Genomic DNA, 20,868 nt, shown 5'->3' on the forward strand with positions numbered 1-20,868 from the left:
CCAGAACAGAAGGCTCTGAATATCATGTATTGCCTTAGCCACTGGTCTTGAAGAGCAGAAAGGTTGCCTCTGCTACTGTTTTATAGGACTTTTGTGCATTCTCAGATAGACTATGGGTGCACACTGTAGGGTCAGCGAGTCCTTCTTACATGAAGATCATTGGTGCAATCTACCCTGGAGGGATTAGGCTAGCTGAGGGTGCGTATAGGACCAACTCCATACCTATTCTTTTTGTTGAGGCTGGGAACCACCACTCACCATCCAATGGCAGCGCCTCATGATGGGTCAGGCATGTATGTTCTTTTGCAGCTCCAACTCCACCTGCATACTGTACTGTTGCTCGCTTGCCTCTGGAATGCCTTTCCGCCAAATGTTCACGAACAATAAGGCCCTTTGGGATCCACGTGCAGCATGTGCTGGAGTCACATGATGTGGAGCAAATACAACCCCAAGTACAGAGTTTTAACCACCAGTCACTCTAGTTACTCCATAGGCCCAGAGCAATTTTAGATGTAATGTAGTGCAGAATTGGTTACATTCCTGCATATGTTTTTAATAAATAATTTTATGAAATTTTAATTGAGCCACCACAATTCTACAGCTGTCTATATATACAGGTGGATCAAAACGGGGGGACTTTGTGGGTGCTCTGTTGTGTCGTGTCCTCAGGATTGGACTGCTTCGAGATTTTGCTGCCTTTGATGTGGAATTATATACAATCTTGTGGGCACTGGAGCAGATCAGATGTACTTAGAGTGCTAAACTCCTTGTCTGTTCAGACTCTGTGAGCACCCTCCACTGTCTACAATGCTTTTACCCAATAGATAAAGTAGTTGAGAATATCCAGAAAATTCTCTCCCATCTAGAATGGCTGGGGAAGGTGGTGTCTTTCTGCTGAGTACCAGTGCACATGGGTATTGAACGAATGGGCAGATGTAGCAGCCAAGGAGGCATGTCGCCATCCTCAGTTATTTCAGTGTACCCTCACCCTGCATGCTGTCATCTTGCTGTTGTGGTACTGAGTCATGTGTTGAGGGAAAGGCGGGTGACTGGAACTGACAGATAATAAGCTGTGTCTGGTAGCCCACGACACAACCATGGCATATCTCCTTTCAGCCACGAAGAAGGGATGAGGTTCCTCCATACTCGTCTTCATGTATGCCACAGCCTTCTGATGTGTGGCTTCTTGCTTTGGCGAGTGGACGCTCCACTGTGTGGTGCTCTTAGTATAAAGATCACTGTGCACCACATTTTACTAAACTGTGTTTTTTTTCAGACTGGAAGGCAGTGGTAAATTTGCCCTCTACTGTAAGTAATATTGAAACAAATGTGGTTAGAGTTTTAAGGTTTTTCTGATCTGTCCAACTTGTTTCCAAAAATTTTAGAGAAATGTTCTTAATGTGTTGACAGGGTAACTGGCTCACCCAAGTTTCTGTAAGTGTTCAGCCAGTCACATTTCCCTGTGCGTTTGTTTAGCTGTTCTGTCATTTTACTTGTGTTTTAATCCTGATATAGTGCGCGCGCACACACACACACACACACACACACACACACACACACACACACACACACACACACACACAGAGAGAGAGAGAGAGAGAGAGAGAGAGAGAGAGAGAGAGAGAGAGAGAGAGAGAGAGTTGCTGGTTGGGGCTTGCATGTGCTGGTGAGCTGGCCGTGAGCTTAGTGCGAGGTGCCTGCTAGGGGTAGGCAGCATCTTACATATACAGCTGATGGAAGGACATCCACTCGGTGAACACATCACGTGTGGGTATAACATAGTGCCTGCAATTACAGTGCTGCTGTCATCAATGCATGTACTGCTGGTGGGGAGGCTGGCACCTCCAGTAGTACCTGCTTGTCAGGTGGCATGCTTACATTGTTGTCTGTAATGTTGCCATACACGTGATACTTGCATGTCAGTATTTGGACTGCTGGCACATGTACTACCTCTGGTGGAAGATGCTTCAAGCACCAGAATGTGGCCATATGTTGTTCATGGATGTTGTGCCAGTAACTGTAGTGACAAGCGAATGGCTGGATAAAACACCTTTTCATAAGCCCCTTCGTAAATAATTTTCTGCGTTTTGCAATATTTCAGGATATTGCCATTTGTATAATGTAAAATTACATGTATGGCCTGCATTTATTTTCTGGAAACTTGTTTCCCTAATAGTGCTTAAGTTGTAGGATATTAACTTTTTGTTTCTGATATTGTGTACCTTGAGCCAGTTTGTAGATGTTCATATAGTGTTGTATTTGTGAGGACTGCATGTTTCACTTAACATATTAAAGCCTATGTGAAAAATTCAAGGTTTCTTGGCTTTATCTGTAGAAGTAATATTGATTCTCAAGCTTTGGAAATTAATCAGAATTCTAATAAGAAAATAAAACAAATGCTGAAGGGAATGAAATCACTGCACTCCCTCGATCAGAAAGACAAAGTGATATTAAGAGAAAAAAGACCCTACTGATTCAGGATAAGTAGTGTCCTTTTGTTTCATTTAGAAGTTTTTTAATTGCAATTTTTTCTTTTAAATTACAAAATCTTGAGACTCAATTATGTATTTAAATTTGTGAGATTGTCAACTCTGTTCCATTGTTTCCATGACAACCAGCTGGTTCTTTTTTAGCTAGCTGCTCTTCTGCTATTTCTTCATTGAAATTAGTGAATACTGCAAACAGTTACTTTTTCTGTTTTTGTTATTCATCCACAATGCATTATGAGTATGTATTTTGCATAGTCTTTGCTTCAGTCCATTTAGGAGAAATCCAATGTACATTGCTAAAATTTTCCTTCACTTTAGTCTTTTTGATTTTGTATTTTCATAATGTAGTCAGTAGCTTTTCCCCTCAAGTGCAAGTACACAAATCATACTGTCATCATCAGAGAAGCCAACAAGTTGATTGTTTTTAACTCTTACTTTGTGTTGTTGTACCACTTCTGTAAATGATTCAATTAGCAGTTTCCTCACTGCTTCAGGTACATCATAAACCTGCTATTTATATAGGTAATATGTAATAGAAGAGCAAAGGTAGCAAATCACTGTAAAAGTTGTCAACAAGCATATAAACAAGGCCGTGAAGGTTGCTAACTTTCAGAGAAATCATTCTGTAGAGCTAATAGAGTACACACATGTCAGCACAGAGCCTAGATGAGCTATTTGCAGCTGGGATAATGATAATGTAACTATGCAGTGAGGGAGGGAGGGTGGGTGGGTGGGGGGGGGGGGGGGAGGAGGGTGTTTTGCCTGTTGATGACTTAAAGCAATTATACCATCAGTTGTTACTTTTACTTCTGTTCTTTATATTCTGTCAAGAGCCCTCCATTACCATATTTATGTGGATCAGAAATGTAACTGTAATAAGAAAAATTTTCACTCTAGCTTAGTGTTGTAAGGCTACCAGATTTTATGTTAAATGCTACAAAATATAATTATTCTTGGAACTTCCACACTAGATAAAGAAACATCTCCTGTGCCTTAATCTGTTTTTTAAAAAGTACAGGTATTCACGATATGTTGCACAAATTTAGTCACCCAACAGTGCTAGAATTCATTTCAGTTACGGATACTTTTCTTATATCCCCCCTCCACTACTCCTTTTCCTCACTGATATCAAATCAAAATGTAATCTTTCCTTGATTAACTACCTATCAATTTAACTCACATTCTGGGTTTTTCTTTAGTTTTTATGTGTAAATTTAATTCATTGGCAGTATAAGTAGGTATTTTCGTAATGAAGCATCTTATCTTCAGAGAAGCTTTTTATTGTGATATCTTAAGTATGTATGAGATGTTTTGTTCATTTATACAAAATACTGTTTATGTTACTAGAAATAATCACAGATGTCCTTTTAAAACTTTGTTTGCAGAGATATTTCACAAATGCATCATTTCATCAGCCAGGGGGGCCAGTATTCCTTATGATTGGTGGTGAAGGCAAAGCAAGTCCTTTGTGGATGGTAACTGGTCAATGGATTACATATGCTAAACAGTACAATGCCCTCTGTTTCCAATTGGAGCATCGATATTATGGAAAAAGTCATCCTACTCAGTAAGTCGTACTTTTTATTATATGTATATTTGTACACATTTGCCATTACTTAGAGTATGTGCCTATAGAGTTTAATTTTTGTGATAAAAAATAATTGCAGTTGTTGATGCAGTTTCAGTGCAGTTTACTTAACACTAAGTGTGATGTTATCTCATCAGTATTCTACTAAGCAGTAGACTCTCCTACCAACTTTTCATTCGATCAAACCAATTGCAATTTTTCCTGATGTTGCTCGTATCTTAGTTAACTGGGCTATGCACACCTCTGTTTAAAAAATACAACTCACTAATGCTGTAGGGTTGACTCTCATATGTCTGCTTTCACACCCAGCAGGTAACTTGCTCAAATGACAACCTGTAGCTGTGATACAGAAGTCAAATAGTCTATTAATTGGATAGAATTGCAAGTTAATACACAGAAATATTAAATAAAAAATAAATGCATAATTAATGGCTCTGAGCACTATGTGACTTAACTTCTAAGGTCATCAGTTGCCTAGAACTTAGAACGAATTAAACCTAACTAACCTAAGGACATCACACACATCCATGCCCGAGGCAGGATTCGAACCTGCGACTGTAGCGTTCGCTTGGTTCCAGACTGTAGCGCCCAGAACCGCACGGCCACTCCGGCCAGCCATAATTAATGAGAAGTTCTGTTCTGAAGTCTGTAATTGGTGTAGACCACATCAGAGAATTATGTTGAATAATGTTTATTCATGAAAGTGTATGTCAAATAAACAGAAAGTGGTCTTACGATAACTATGTATAATGCAGACAGAAATTGTAATATTAAATGCAGTAAAGTTATGATGACAATAAAGTTGTGATGACAACAGTAAAAGAATGGTAGCAGAATCCCCAAGATAAATAGTCATCCAAGGTGTGCGAAAAACTGTCTGTTTTGGGAACATAATACACAAAAATATTCAACAGTTCAAAATAATTCAGAGTTCAGCATGACACTTTACACAATAACACATGAGAGATGACAAGCAGAAACTTGTACTCTCTCTATTCTCAATTCCGTAAGGCAAGTGGAAAGTTAAAGCTCTGTGCTGGAGCACATTCAGACCTCGTGAGAGTTGGAGTCCCTTCAAAAGTTAGAGTATTGTAGCAGCCATTCACCACCCAGAATCTGTCACCTACATGATCATATACCACATGTTATCACAGGCAGGTCTTCCTTCTTCCAGAACTCAACATAAAAGTGTCTAGAATCACTCTCTTGACAGCACCACTCAAAAAGTGTGCTTTTCCACTTGAATCCAGCAGTATTCCACTACTGCCTAACTCTCAGTGGCTGAAAGCCGTCCCCACAAGAAATACAGAAATGATTTGACTCAACGTGACCACTTTCCACACTTAACTGTTATATCAATGTTTAAATAAAAAAAATGTTATAACATTCTGCCACACTCATACTGTTGGCAATAAATATAAGTAAAAGTTTCTTCACAAGTAAATGAGGCAGCATTCTTGCATGAGTGCACTCATATTAAATGACAATAAAATTATTTTAAATATTGTTTGACCAGTTATTTATGTGTGTTTGATGGAAGTGTTTTTTGGCACTCTTTTCAGTGGTGGTGTTAGCTAACACATGTGATTCACCACTTTTAAATTACCACAGTTTTTAATACGAGTTGCAATCATATTTAAATAAAGTTACTGGTAAAATAGTAAGATATTCATTAAGTAACTACACAAGTATTAAAAGATAAGAGGTATTCATGGTGCATTCAGTTGCTGTGTTATTGTGAAGAAAATAATTTTCTGACAGAAATTTGTATAATGAAAATATCTAAAAGTGTAATAAATCAATAAATAAGATAGATACAGATGAGTGGCTTTTGAGGATGATTGCTATAGCATGGTTATACCATCTGAGATATTGTTTGTTCAGATTACATGAAGTATATACAAGTTGTTAATTCGAAGGTCCTTTGTGAAAATATTTAGTCACTGTAAAATACTAACTACTTTAGTTTCTAAGATATTGAAAATGTTATTGTTTCATTGGATGCACTTCATTTTTCTGAGATTGCTGATGTATTTAGATTTGCTTTATTATGTAACAATGATTTGTTATAGATTTTCTGAGAGTTGTAAGAAGCCAACTCCAGGACTGTCTCACACTGCCCCATATCTGGTGCATCTCCTGTACAAAAGCCATGTGAGCAACCACTGTCCAAATTCCAGCTTTGAGATTTACCAAATTCTGGCTACCCACTGACTGCCTTGTAGTGCGTCAAGAATTTACACGTAAATTGTGGAACCACAACACCTTCTGCTGCCTCGAACACGCTATATTTTAAAGAGAAGTGTGAGAGAGAGCCTATTTACTGCGCAACACATGTCCGTGCGTGCAGGATTGAAGTTTGTTGTGGGAAGACAGGAGCTGCGTCAGATGAGTGGCACCAAAAAGTGTTTGCTGCAAGTGCCAGACGCTGTAGGAGAGGACACTGAGTAATTAAATGCTATTCTTTGCTGTGTTAGTGAATATGATTGTTGTAAAAAAAAATCTAACATTTGACTGTAGATTTTTAACTTACTTCATATCTTAGCTCTGAACGAAGCAAGACGCAGGGGACATCTGTAAATTATTTGGTTGTTAAAACCAGGCAATTGTGATTATTTTTAATTGTATCTAACGGGTGTCGTCATAGTTGACTTACAAGAATTTGTATGTTTATGTGAAACTTGTGGAGATGAAAATATACCTGAACTGAACTGAACGGAGAGTATGAGGTTACTGAGTTATTTCTAGTGAGAGAGAGAGAGAGAGAGAGAGAGAGAGAGAGAGAGAGAGAGAGAATTTGTTAGTTCCTCTAACCAGAATTATTTCTTTGGAGAAGAAGTCGTGGAGATCGACAAGCCACACATCCAGTGAAGAGGATTGGCTAAAAGTTTCAAGTAAGTCAACTGTAGTAAGAGAAGTGTGAAGTTTGCAATCCAGCTTTGCACCACTTCTCTTGTCGCCAAAGCCGTTAGAGCCTTTATACTCAGGCTGGCTAGAATCGCACATTCTGGCTGGCTGAGCCACACTGTGCTCAGGTCCCTGGATCCGTCCACTAATGTTCAGGTGCTCAAATTCTTTCTCAGCACCTCATACTAATTCTAAATGGCTGAATAACTTGTCTTCAAACGGGAAACATCACATATGTGAAACTTTCTGATAATGGAATAAATTTCACATTACATTGGGTCTACTGCTTGCTCCCAGGAGAAAGCCTACTTCAGTGGGTTCCTACAAATTGAACCCTGTTTGTTTCAGGATAGACTCCAAATAAAGATAAAGGGCTGGCTTTGATATTAAAGTCTCCTGTGCAGGCCACAATGAAACTGTGTTGTTATGGACATTGTGTTTACAGTTTAATTGTTAACACTGAAACATGCTGATTGCAATGAAACTACTGTTTTTAACTAATTATTTACAGAATCTCTGGTAATGTTGTTCTTCTTATCAGTACCGAAACAGTTCTGGCTTTGTGTGCTACAAGAAATTGTTTTCTGTGTTGAATGCATCATGTGGGTTGCAGGTTACCTACAAGCCATAGGTTTAGTCAGCAGTATAAAGCAAAGTGACTAATTGCCAGAAAATCTGTACTGATGGTTTCGTTTCTTTTTTCTTTTTTTTCATCATAAGTCAATTCACTGCCTTTACTTCTTTAGTATATTCAACAGTCACTAAAATTAGAGCTAATAAGCTTTTAAAATGATGGGAAACATATGCACTAAACATTCCAAAGAGAGCTGGCTTTATTTCATGTGTCTTACAGTCAATGTGTGTGAATACAGAGCTGAGATGGTTTACTTAAGAGTCTAAATGATTTACATTCAATATACTTTTAGCTGTATGTATCAGTGTGTTCAGCACAGCTCATGTTTGGTCAAAATGATGGAAATTGTACCCATTGAGGTAACATTCTGTGCAGATTAGTTTATGATGTACCAAGTTTCCAAGCCAACCTTGCTGATCAATTAATTGCAACAGTTTTCCTTTCATGAAGCCAAATCAAAAAAGTTTCACCAACATAGTGATAAAAGCAGGACTGGCAAAGAGGGGCACTGCTTAAAACACTTTCTTAAACATTCTGCATGGAAAAATTGGCCACAGCCAGTGAGAAGGGGAATCCATGACCATTCCATCCATCATTTCATGGTGTTTGTAACTGTACTAAAAGTAAATGGTGGTCAGTGTGTCAGAATAATCTGGTCTGGAGGGAAGTGGCTGGTGAGCAAACTCAGTAAACAGGTACCTGGATAAACAGAAATGCTGCATAGAGGCATTCCATAACATTGTCTGCACCTATCCATAATTGTTTGACAATGTCAGCAAACATCTGGTGTTCTTAATGTTGTGCTCACAGCAACCAACAACAGCCACTGTTAATTCTGTTAAATATTTTGCCAGTCTATATGTTGGCGAGCCAGTTACACTTATGATAGGTGTTGGCAGAATGCCTTCTTGGTGAATTTCAAGATCACATAATCTTGAAGGCCTCAGTATTATTACACCTCCAGTACGATTTTAATGTACAGTGCAACTAACAAGCCATTGAGGATGCTTTAGAAGTAAACGAAGTTAAATGTGCACGTCAAAAATATAAAAAAATCTTTTATGTAACTGTGGAGATGGCTCAGTTATAAAAAATATTGTGAACACGCAAAATAAGAGTTAATAGATCTTTTGAAGTAAACCAATCAGTTTTTAGGGAAAAGTTTTGTGTGTGTGTGTGTGTGGGGGGGGGGGGGGGGGGGTACCTGTGTATGGAGAGACATTCTTGCATTATCAGCAGTTTACATCTCCTGTTTCAGTGGATTCATTTATATGTAAAGAAATATTGGTCATGGTAATGATTTGTCTCAAACTAGAAAATTGTTTTGGCCCTCGGTGGACCACCCCAGGAACATCTCATTCCAGATGAGTGTAACCTCAAATGTTTGTGTGATATAATAATTATGGTGAATGCATATGTGGAAACGGTGTTTGCGCAGCAATCACCGACACAGTGTAGTTGAGGCGGAATAAGGGTAACCAGCCCGCATTCGCCGAGGTAGCTGGAAAACCGCCTTAAAAACCATTCACAGGCTGGCCGGCACACCGGACCTCAACACTATCCCATTGTGCGGATTCGTGCCTGGGACTGGCATGCCTTCCCCTCAGGAAGCAGCAATTTAGATCGCATGGCTAGCTGGGTGGGTTTAGGCAGGTTACTAGCAATTCTGGTTATTGACTTATTTAAGTATCTTATTGCATGGGTGGATCAGCGATCAGTGGTATGATGAGTGTAAAGGCCCAGATGGAATCTGAGTTGCAGCTGATTGTAAATATTTTTACAGAAGTGATGGACTGTTATTGAGTCTCATTTTTTCAAACTTTTGAAAAATATGTTAGTCATGGAACTAATCAGTAGTTATTAATATCTTTTTTATAAATTGGTTCTAATTTTTGAAACTTTAGTTTGTCTGATAAAATGCCATGTGAAAGCATTACATGAATATCAAAATTTTTAGCTTCTATGTCTATTATAAGTTACTTTCATATACTGTGCATCTTGTTAACCTACTAGTTCCTACTACAAATATAACAAAAGTGCTGACTCAGTGTTTTTCAATTTCAGGGATCTGTCTGTAAAAAATCTTGTATATCTAAGCAGTGAGCAGGCACTTGCTGATATTGCTTACTTTATTGAGGGTATGAACAAGAAGCATAATTTAACACTTGGAACAAAATGGGTTGTTTTTGGTGGATCATATCCAGGATCATTAGCTGCTTGGGCAAGAGCTAAATATCCTCATCTAGTTCATGCAGCTGTCTCTGCCAGTGGTCCCCTGCTTGCAAAATCAGATTTTGGAGGTTTGTAGGTTTGGTCAAAAGACTAAAAAATATTGATCACCTTGTATTTTTGTTGTGTAGCTTTAAGAATGAAACGCAACTGACTACTTTATAACGAAGAGAGTTAACTTTCACAAACTCATTTACTCTGTAGAGAAGCTCATAATCAGTAAACTTACTGTACTGTAATATTATGAAGCATTCATTGTAAAATAAACATGAATGAAATAAGTCTGATTAGACATTGAAACTTTTATGTACTTTGGCTTTACAAGTATTTAGAGAATAACTTTACCTGTGACTGTTCTTGATTGAGAGATAAACACAGGAATAATTGAAAGTTTCCACTCAGGTTATTTCGGCAATAGTATTGTTCAGGTGCATTGAAACTGTTCCCTAATCTGTTGATAAAAAATATAGTACTGAATTATTTCTTGAAACTGAAATATTTGAGTCTGTTGTTAAATATACCTTCAACTTGTAATATTTCAGCTACGTTGTTAAAGAAGTGATTCTCACCCTTTGCCCTTGCTCCTAAAACAGCAACACCCACCCCTTTCCCCTCCCCAATCATTCCACATAGTTTCAATAAAAGAATTGTTCAAATAATCTATGGAGCATCTTTCTAATTTCCCAAGGTCATACATTTATTTGGACAGTTTGCTGCATTTTATGTTACCATAAGCATTACCCATCACTCATTTATAACAACTACAGGAAAAATGCCTACAGCACACCCTCATTGTTGCATATGGTATGTACTTCCTGATTCACAGTGTGTCATTTAGATTTTGCTTCCCAACACCAGTGCTACTGAGGTCTGTGGATGGGACCTACCTCCACAACATGGACAACCTATTTTGTCATTATGGTTGTTTCCTTTCCTTTTTACTCGCTTTCACTCTTGTGCAGACTACCTTCCTTCTCTTTTCTTGTTTACAGTATGTATTATGTCTTGGTCATCGTTCCTCCCTCCCCATTATCTCATTTTCATTAACTGTTTATCCCTTGCTTTGTGTTCCCCCACATGAACCCAGTACCATTTTCATCTTTTTCTGTCCTTCATTTTTCTATTAGTTCTATGAAACTTTATTAGAATCAATACTCATGTCTGTTGTCTTCATTATTGTAAAGTTGGTATGAATAGGGATGGAAAAAATCTGTTTTTGCCAAAAGGGGTGCTTGGAAAGTTACTTTTCCACTAAGTTATGAATAGATTTGTATCCCATCAGAAAAACTACACTGAAGGAGCTTCCGATTCTAGATGTAGCCTTCTAAGTAGGCTATTTTCTGTGACATCATCTATAGAGTTCTTCATTATTTTCATAGGGTTGAAACAAAAATACAGGGCTGTGAATATGTACATGGATCTGTGGCGTTAAGATGTAGAAACCTAGTTTGAAGGTGTAAACCAGTGTTTTTTTTAATGTTTCACCTTTTCTTGAAGTAGTTGTTTCCATCTTATTCAGAAGCTTACTGTATTTACTCAAATCTAAGCCGCACTTGAATCTAAGGCGCACCTGAAAAATGAGACTCGAAATCAAGGGAAAAAAAATTTCCCGTATCTAAGCCGCACCTGAAATTTGAGACTCGAAATTCAAGGGGAGAGAAAAGTTTTAGGCCACTCCTCCAAATCGAAACAAAGTTGGTCCATTGTAATATGAGACACAATTTAGGTCGAATGAATGACGATACAGCTACAGTAGTTTGGTTCGAGTCGTAAGCTTAGCAGTTAAGCTTTACCAGGTAGCCATTGCTATGCGTCAGGCGCTCCGACCGTATTTATACGGGTACCCTTCCTTTTTCACGTGCTTCGTCTGGTTTGAATTGATTGCTTATTTTTCTTTGATCTGATAAGTGCCATTCTCTTTGTTATAGGTGTTTACGTCACTCTAAGCTGAAAATGCATTATTGTACTGTGTCATGCATTGTTTGTCGCATTCTGATAATGAGTGTTTACGACTTGTCGCCGCTTGCGGCATGGCTTACTTTTGTATGCGCTACCGCCGCTTCCAATGTATATATATATATAAAAAAAAAAGAGGAATCATCTCATTAGCGAAACAATGGTAAGAGACTGCTATTTATTGTTACTTACACGGCTGCTTTCTTTGATAATGATCAACAAGAACCAAATAATAGACTGTGTGTGATAGAAGATGTTGTGAAGGAGAGTTTAGCGAAAATTTTTCTCCGTTTGAAAATCTTTGCAGATGCCTCTTTAGTACATTACATTCTGCACTGACACAGAGGTTTTGGCACCAGTATTTATCTTTGTGCCTGCAAAGCATGCCTGTGTAGCGCTACATATATTCGATGGCAAAAGTTAGTTGTGGCGACACCTACTATCGTTTTACAGAACTTCCGCTTACTTTGCACTCGATTCTAAGCCGCAGGCAAAAAATGTCCATTTCCTCTACAGTAAAACCTCTTTCTAATGAATCTATGATTGATTGATTGATTTTTTATTGGTCCAGTTTTATCATATAGCACAAATTGCTAGGTCAAAGATAAGCTACAATAATACATAGTATTAGCAAAATAGTAGGCAAATTAAAATCAGGTACCTATTACAATTAATTTTGTTACTTTTTCAGAAATTCTCTGACAGAATAGAAACAGTGCTTTATTAGAAATGCCTTTAGTTTAGCTTTAAATATTGGATCAGTAGTATTTTTTATTTCCTCTGGTATCTTGTTGTGTAGTATTACACCAATGTTAATTATGCTCCTCTGATAGGTGGTGTTCTGTGATATTTTTGATGTATATTTGATTCCCGTCTGGTACTATAGTTGTGTACATTTTTGTTCTGTAGCAGTTTGCCTGTTTTCAGGAGGTAGTCCCTAGTGAACAATATAGTATCATATATGAATAAACTTGGAACATTTAGAACACCAAGCTCAGTAAAATTGGATTTACAGGACTCCATCTTTTTAAGGCCACAAATTATTCTTAAAGCTCTTTTTTGCATTCTAAAAATCTTTACACTGTGAGTTGAGTATCCCCAGAAAATGATCCCATATTGGATTAGTGAGTGGAACTGTGCATAGTATGCCTGCAGTACTATTGTTTTGCTTGTTGTAGCTTTTAAAATTCTTAGGCCATAGCACACAGATGATAGTTTTCTACACAAGTTATTTATATGTGTTGATGGTGTTAGGACAGCAACCAGCCACAAATTGGCTGGTTGCTGTCCTAACACCATCAACATTTGTCTTCAAACAACAGCCATGGTCTCCATCATGTCATCATATGACAAAATTGCATTATTTATATGTGTGTCCCACTTTAAGTCCTGCTGAACCCAAAGACACAAGAATTTTGTTACACTTACATTTTCTAGGGGCTCATTTTTTAATTGGGCTTTAATAGACATTTGATTAGTTGGAGGAATTAAATGAAAATCAACACACACAGTTTTTTCAGTAGTTATAATGAGTTTGTTTTTTGTGAACCGCTCAGAAAATGTTTTCGTAGAACTTTCTGCTGTGGACCTCAAAGTTCCTGGACTGGATCCAGTGAGCAATATGCTGGTGTCTTTGGCAAACAGGATAGTTTTTGTGGGACTCATATACACTCCTGGAAATTGAAATAAGAACACCGTGAATTCATTGTCCCAGGAAGGGGAAACTTTATTGACACATTCCTGGGGTCAGATACATCACATGATCACACTGACAGAACCACAGGCACATAGACACAGGCAACAGAGCATGCACAATGTCGGCACTAGTACAGTGTATATCCGCCTTTCGCAGCAATGCAGGCTGCTATTCTCCCATGGAGACATTCGTAGAGATGCTGGATGTAGTCCTGTGGAACGGCTTGCCATGCCATTTCCACCTGGCGCCTCAGTTGGACCAGCGTTCGTGCTGGACGTGCAGACTGCGTGAGACGACGCTTCATCCAGTCCCAAACATGCTCAATGGGGGACAGATCCGGAGATCTTGCTGGCCAGGGTAGTTGACTTACACCTTCTAGAGCACGTTGGGTGGCACGGGATACATGCGGACGTGCATTGTCCTGTTGGAACAGCAAGTTCCCTTGCCGGTCTAGGAATGGTAGAATGATTGGTTCGATGACGGTTTGGATGTACCGTGCACTATTCAGTGTCCCCTCGACGATCACCAGTGGTGTACGGCCAGTGTAGGAGATCGCTCCCCACACCATGATGCTGGGTGTTGGCCCTGTGTGCCTCGGTCGTATGCAGTCCTGATTGTGGCGCTCACCTGCACGGCGCCAAACACGCATACGACCATCATTGGCACCAAGGCAGAAGCGACTCTCATCGCTGAAGACGACACGTCTCCATTCGTCCCTCCATTCACGCCTGTCGCGACACCACTGGAGGCGGGCTGCACGATGTTGGGGCATGAGCGGAAGACGGCCTAACGGTGTGCGGGACCGTAGCCCAGCTTCATGGAGACGGTTGCGAATGGTCCTCGCCGATACCCCAGGAGCAACAGTGTCCCTAATTTGCTGGGAAGTGGCGGTGCGGTCCCCTACGGCACTGCGTGGGATCCTACAGTCTTGGCGTGCATCCGTGCGTCGCTGCGGTCTGGTCCCAGGTCGACGGGCACGTGCACCTTCCGCCGACCACTGGCGACAACATCGATGTACTGTGGAGACCTCACGCCCCACGTGTTGAGTAATTCGGCGGTACGTCCACCCGGCCTCCCGCATGCCCACTATACGCCCTCGCTCAAAGTCCGTCAACTGCACATACGGTTCACGTCCACGCTGTCGCGGCATGCTACCAGTGTTAAAGACTGCGATGGAGCTCCGTATGCCATGGCAAACTGGCTGACACTGACGGCGGCGGTGCACAAATGCTGCGCAGCTAGCGCCATTCGACGGCCAACACCGCGGTTCCTGGTGTGTCCGCTGTGCCGTGCGTGTGATCATTGCTTGTACAGCCCTCTCGCAGTGTCCGGAGCAAGTATGGTGGGTCTGACACACCGGCGTCAATGTGTTCTTTTTTCCATTTCCAGGAGTGTATTCAACTAAGTCGTCCACATAAATCAAGAAGAGTAGTGGACCTAAGATTGAGCCCTGTGGTGCACCATATTTTATTGGTAATTCCCCAGAAAGAAAGGAGTTGTTTCTTGTTTTATCCATTTTGTTGAATTCATACTGAAGTGATACTTTCTGCCTTCGGTTCTTTTAGGTATGAACACAACCAGCTATGTGTTACACCTCTTACGCCTCGTCTTTCTAATTTTTCGAGGAGAATGTTATGGTCCAGGACATTGAAGGCTTTTGATAGATCTAGAAAAATACCTGCTGCTAATTTATGTTGATCAAGAGATTTTAAGAATTCGAAAATTGCTGTCTGTGGATTTAGACTTTCTAAAACCATCTTGTTGTACTGTAAGAGGTGCATATTTATTTATGAAACTTAAAAAGCCTGTCATAGAAGAGTTTTTCTAGAATTTTTGAGGAGGAACGTAACTGTGACATGGGTCGGTAGTATGATATTTTTTCAGAAGAACCTTTTTTTTAGCAGTGGTGTAAATTTTCCTATTTTAAAAATATCTGGAAATACACCAGTTTTTAAAGAGAGGTTGAAAATTTTTGCCAAGGGGTTTGCTATGTGGTGAGCACATGCTTTTATTTAATATGAAATCAGGTACTTCATCAAGACCATTTGACTAGTTTTTGTTTAAAAGTGCTGCTACTTAAATGGGTGTTTTGTCAAAGTGCACAGGAGGAGTCATCCAGAATCATTTTCACACACACTATTTTTCCTAATAATCTCATCAGCTTAATTGAAGTCTCATTTACAATTGTACACAGCCTCTTTCAACATTAACTGCATCACTATTTACCTTAAAAGCTTTCTGATCTTGAATACCAACAGTATTTACTTGCCCTGTATCAAAAACCAGTTCATTAATCTCATAATCACATGTATCAGTACTTATATCGACATCTGTATTCACTACCTCTGGATCGACAACATCAGTAACAACTTTGTCAAACCTCTCATTTAGTATTGGTACACAATCTATGTCAGCATTATCAGATGGATATTTACATCAGCAGTTTCTGTAACTACTGCTACCTCTTCAATATCAACCATATCAATGTGCTTTTCATTGAAAGTCACCTCAATATTTTCATCAGAACAGATTTGCAGTACTTCAGTTAAATTATCCTGACAAAAACCCACAACTTCCATTTCCTTATTACATAATTGTCCAATTAAATTTTCATTTAACAGCCTGTCGTATCAGAAGATTCCAAGTTCGGATCAAAATTTTCTGTTAAATTTTTATTTCTTTCTATTGAACGATTTTGCACCGAAGGTGAATTGTTTCTTACACATCAAATACTGTTTTCGATTCTGATTGTAAACTGTTGAAACGCTCTCTGATGATATTTCTAATGCCACTATATATTGATCTATTTTTGAGTTTAAATCTTGTATTAATTTCTGCATTTGGGATTGAAAATCTTCGTTTATTGACATGCCCTGTGTTCTATCACCAAAAACACTGTTTTTTACTTTTAATTTGCTTGCCTTGCAAAATATCTAACACACTTGTCACAAACACTTTTACCTTACATTAACTTTGTATTGGCTGCTACTGTTAAGAGCTGTTTCCTCCACTTGTCTCACCGGCAAATTGCTTTTGCATCTGTGCTGACCTGCAATATTTACTTCTGCTCTGCACTGTGCTGATTGACTGCTGTATTCTGGGACATGATGTCAGTTGAGCTCGTGCATTGATTGGCTGCCCACAGCTGGGCTCCTTAATGGTGGCTTCTTTTTTGAAGTCAGTGTTCCAATAATTCATAGTTTTGATGTTAAATTATTTCCACTGTTCTTATGCTGTGCACTGTTAGTTATCCACTGTCTATGGCAATTTTAATCACAGTTTCTATTCACTGTCTTTCATTGTCAGTTTGTGTTACACTCTCTGTAAGTTGGCGCTCAGTGTATATAACTCCTTCATTATCACTGTAATACTTCGTAATTTCATTTACATCAAGCTTACAGTGCAAAGTAATGTAGAGTAGTTTTTCACACACGTGAGTCCTTCATTGTGCCAATGTGAAACAATTTCTCAAACTGGAGCTCCACGTGCAATTCCTTGGTGCCTCCTGTTTCCATTCCATAAATAATCTACTTCACTTGTGGTACATGGGATGTTTCTTGGCTCTGTTTATTAACACTGCTACTGTTCACCTTTGATGTTCAGTTTATATTCATGTACAAAGTTTATGTGCCACTATTCCACATGTGTAGGAGTCAGTTTCGTTATACCAAAGCAAGGTGGTGTTCTCAGATGGGGGCACTATGTGCGATCAGACCCTTACCTGTTGGGTGATGTTACACTCACATTTGACGGATCTTGAAGGTTCATATTTTGCTATACTGAGAAGATATCTTGGAAAGCAATGCTATGAAAGTTAGTGCCAAATTTTGTTGACTGAACAAGAAGTGAATTTTAAATCCCACTTTATAATACCATAGTTGATGGCCATGTCCAGTTTTGCAGTTCAATTTAAACAAGTAAAGAGAAGCACATCTCTTCCTTTGCAAACACACACGGAAGAAAACTCACCCAATCATTAATCACACAGTATTCGTAAACTTCACATGGCATTATGTACAGTGAGAGTGACACGAAAGTAACAATGTTGCATGTAGAACAGTAGGGGCCAACTATTTGTGCGTCGATCATACTCATGTCATTACTGGCTATGAACTTGGTGCACAGTTTGAAATGGAGATGTTGACTAGTTACTCACTGGTTGCAGATTCTAATGTGAACCAACATGGAGATGTAATCTACGTGCTTGCTGGTTGCTGAGCTTCAATCAAACTGACATGATGATTTTATCCAAATGTTTTCCTATTGCAGACTCTCGTATGATCCGTCGTTTTATCCGTGTGCTGAATGGTAGCAGACTGCGAATTTTGGAGGGGCGAGGTTGCTATTTAAAGACAGGTGTAAGAACATAGCGTGATTTCTGAAACTACTAAATGCTTTGAAATTTGCCTGGGTTGGGTTTGATTTATGAAAAATGTTTCGAGTCACAAAAGTATATGAAACATGGAAAACAGTATTTATCCGTAATCTGAAAACCCCTATTTACAAGTGTGGCATCTATCTTGAAACAAATATTTTATGATCATAAATTATTCAAAACCTTAATTACTGGCTGAATTAATTAGTGGCAGGTGTTGTCCAATTTAGAAAAAGTACAGCAATAAAATTATATTATCAAAGTTTGGAATGTTGCAATAATTAATGAAAAACAGGATCTGAACTTTTAATGTCAATTATTTCGTAAGTTAACTAATTTCAAATAGTTCCAAATATTTGTTCAGGAAATCAGGGATATCTGCTTTTGAATGACTGGTAACAATACCTCCTCTACTGTTTATTATCTCAAAATGTTTTGACATTGTAACTTAAATTTTCTATAACTTTTAAGTATTCATGTCTCTAGTAAAGCCGTCTGCTTCATTGTAATCAGGAAGACAAACAACTAAAATTAAGTGTAATTGAGATTTTACATAAATATCAATTTTACATATTCTGATGCAGTTTATCTTTTAAGAGTGCTTTAGGTATAGAATGAAAGAGCAAAACGTTTCATTTATTCTTGGGAGCAAAGGAGTCACCTTGCTAGATTTCAAGTTCGGAGACTGATTGTTTGTATCAGCATGACAGTGCTTCCTGTTGAAAGAAGCACCTGTGAGGCAGTGGTTTGGGGACAATAACATTCCTAAAATGGACTGGCTTGGAACACTTAAAAGATGAATTAGTGTCAACTTTGTTCTGGACCCCAATGTCCAAAATGATCGCCTTCTCTGCTCTTGAGAAAGAGAATGGCCTGTCGTTCCTCCACAGACATTCAGACACCTCACTGAAAGTGTCAACAATAAAATTCAAGCCGTCATAAAGACAAAGGGTGGACACACTCAATATTATTGTCCACTAATAGATGTCCAGATACTTGTGATCTGTTAATGTCTATATTATCAGTTTGACAGAGCAAATCCTCCTTTTTCTTTTTCGTTTTCTTTCTTTCTTTAAAAAATAAAGAATAGTTGTTTGTCTTGTTGTCTTGTCCATCAAGCATGATGTATTGACAGTTGTTGCTCCAGTTGGTTAATATTACTTAGAATTGAGTCATCTACATTAAAAGATGAAAAATATTTCCTGCCCATGTCATTTCCTTGCACAGCATCATCATCATCATCATCATCATCATCATCATCATCGCCACTACCGACTCCTACCTCACAGAGTTCTTTCACAAGCACTTCATGCATCTCACTTATACTCATCTTGGGTGTGGAATTTATAGGCAGTCACCATCAGAAGTAGCAAAGTCCTGGAATGTTGTATTTTCAGGAACATCTGTGATTGTGCTCCATTCTTCTTCTGCAAAAGTATTGTCTTCAACATCAACTGATGTACTATAACAAGTGTTTGTGAAACAATTTAACACAATCTGGCAACAAACAAATGCATAGCCTGTAGACAAGGCAGAATTTTCAAGTGCTGACACCCCCTATCTTCCACCTCCTTGCATTTTTGGACATAATCAATCTTTTTCATGGTGTCATTCTTGTGTCTTTTTTCACATAGCACACTTACTCTACATCTCTTGTAAATGTATATGTCTTTAAGATCAGAGCCAGGTATGAGATGCCAGTCAGTGAAACAGAAGTGAAATATTTCTTTAAAGTCAATACCGCCATTAGACTGATTTTTATTTGCAGTGTTACATTTACATGATCATGATTTCAGCTTCCAAGTGTTATTATCAAGTGTTTTAATGTTATACATTACCTAAGATGGCATACTGTCGTATTTAAAATACACTATCAGACATATTGTCTAAGGGTCATTATTTCTGGTAAAAGCCTACTGCTTTGTTTTATCACTGAGTATACCATCTTGACTTTAGAAAACAAAGCAGTAGGCTTTTACCAGAAATATTGCCCTTAGACAATGTGTCTAACAGTGTATTTTAAATACGACATTATGCCATCTTAGGCACTGCATAACATTAAAACACTTGATAATGGCACTTTGAAGCCAAAATCATGATTGTGTAAATGTAACACTGCAAATAAAAAACAGTCTAATGGCGGTACTGTCTTTAAAGAAATATATTATGACTGTGGCCCCACATTATGAAAAAATTATTAGAAGTGAAATATTTACATTTTAATACATTTTGGCTTATAAATCCAAAATTAATTATGTGATCAAAATTAAGTTATGTCACTCGCAGAGTACATAATTCAAATCTTTTCACTTTTCTCATTCCCTGAGCAGAGGGAAGTGTATGGTGTGAGACCTGTAGCAACCCAACACAGCTGAGAACAGCGTCATTGATGGTATCATTGTCACTTTTGGTATACAAAGTAGAAAGTGACAGGGGAGTGAGTGTCTTACATATAAATGTTTTATCTGTTGAAAAAAGTGTATAAATCGCCAGTGCCTATTTTGTGTGTCCGTAGTACATAAAGGAAAAACATCTGTGATCAAATATCATGCCATGATCATGATTTATTGCTCAAAACAAGCAGTTTTGAAAACATTTTCATTTATTATAGCCAAAAGTAACAGTTGTATTCTAAATAAAGTTGTTGGAATGCAAACAGTGTGCAATATGGCAAAACTGGATAAGCAGTTCGTGCATTTCAGTTGTTTCACCTACAAAATAAGATTTGACAATTTTCTGTGCATTGTCTCGAATATTAATATCTGCTAATTAAGGATTCAGCATGGAGAACAAAAAGGGAATGAGGGAAACTTGAAAGAAGTTACGGCAAGGCATAAAAAATTAATCTAGACGACCATGAGAAGAAGAGGAGTGTAAATGGTATTAACATAAAATCTAAAGGAGAGGAAGTGGTGGTGGTGGTGGTGGGGATGGGGATGGGGATGGGGATGGGGATGGGGATGGGGATGGGGATTGGGGGGGGGGGAGGATGTC

At 38.6% G+C, this 20,868-nt stretch overlaps 1 protein-coding gene across 2 annotated transcripts in view; it reads left to right on the forward strand.

Annotated features, from left to right (window-relative positions):
- Positions 1–20,868, forward strand: part of LOC126187041 (putative serine protease K12H4.7) — a 117,530-nt gene that overhangs the window by 40,329 nt on the left and 56,333 nt on the right. For both annotated transcript variants that reach the window (XM_049928262.1, XM_049928263.1), the window contains exons 3-4: positions 3,875–4,056; positions 9,683–9,918. In XM_049928262.1, the coding sequence (XP_049784219.1) occupies positions 3,875–4,056; positions 9,683–9,918 (418 nt within the window). The remainder of the gene's footprint in view (positions 1–3,874; positions 4,057–9,682; positions 9,919–20,868) is intronic.

Source organism: Schistocerca cancellata, chromosome 1 (genome assembly GCF_023864275.1).
Source record: "Schistocerca cancellata isolate TAMUIC-IGC-003103 chromosome 1, iqSchCanc2.1, whole genome shotgun sequence".
In the NCBI taxonomy this organism is placed as follows: domain Eukaryota; kingdom Metazoa; phylum Arthropoda; class Insecta; order Orthoptera; family Acrididae; genus Schistocerca; species Schistocerca cancellata.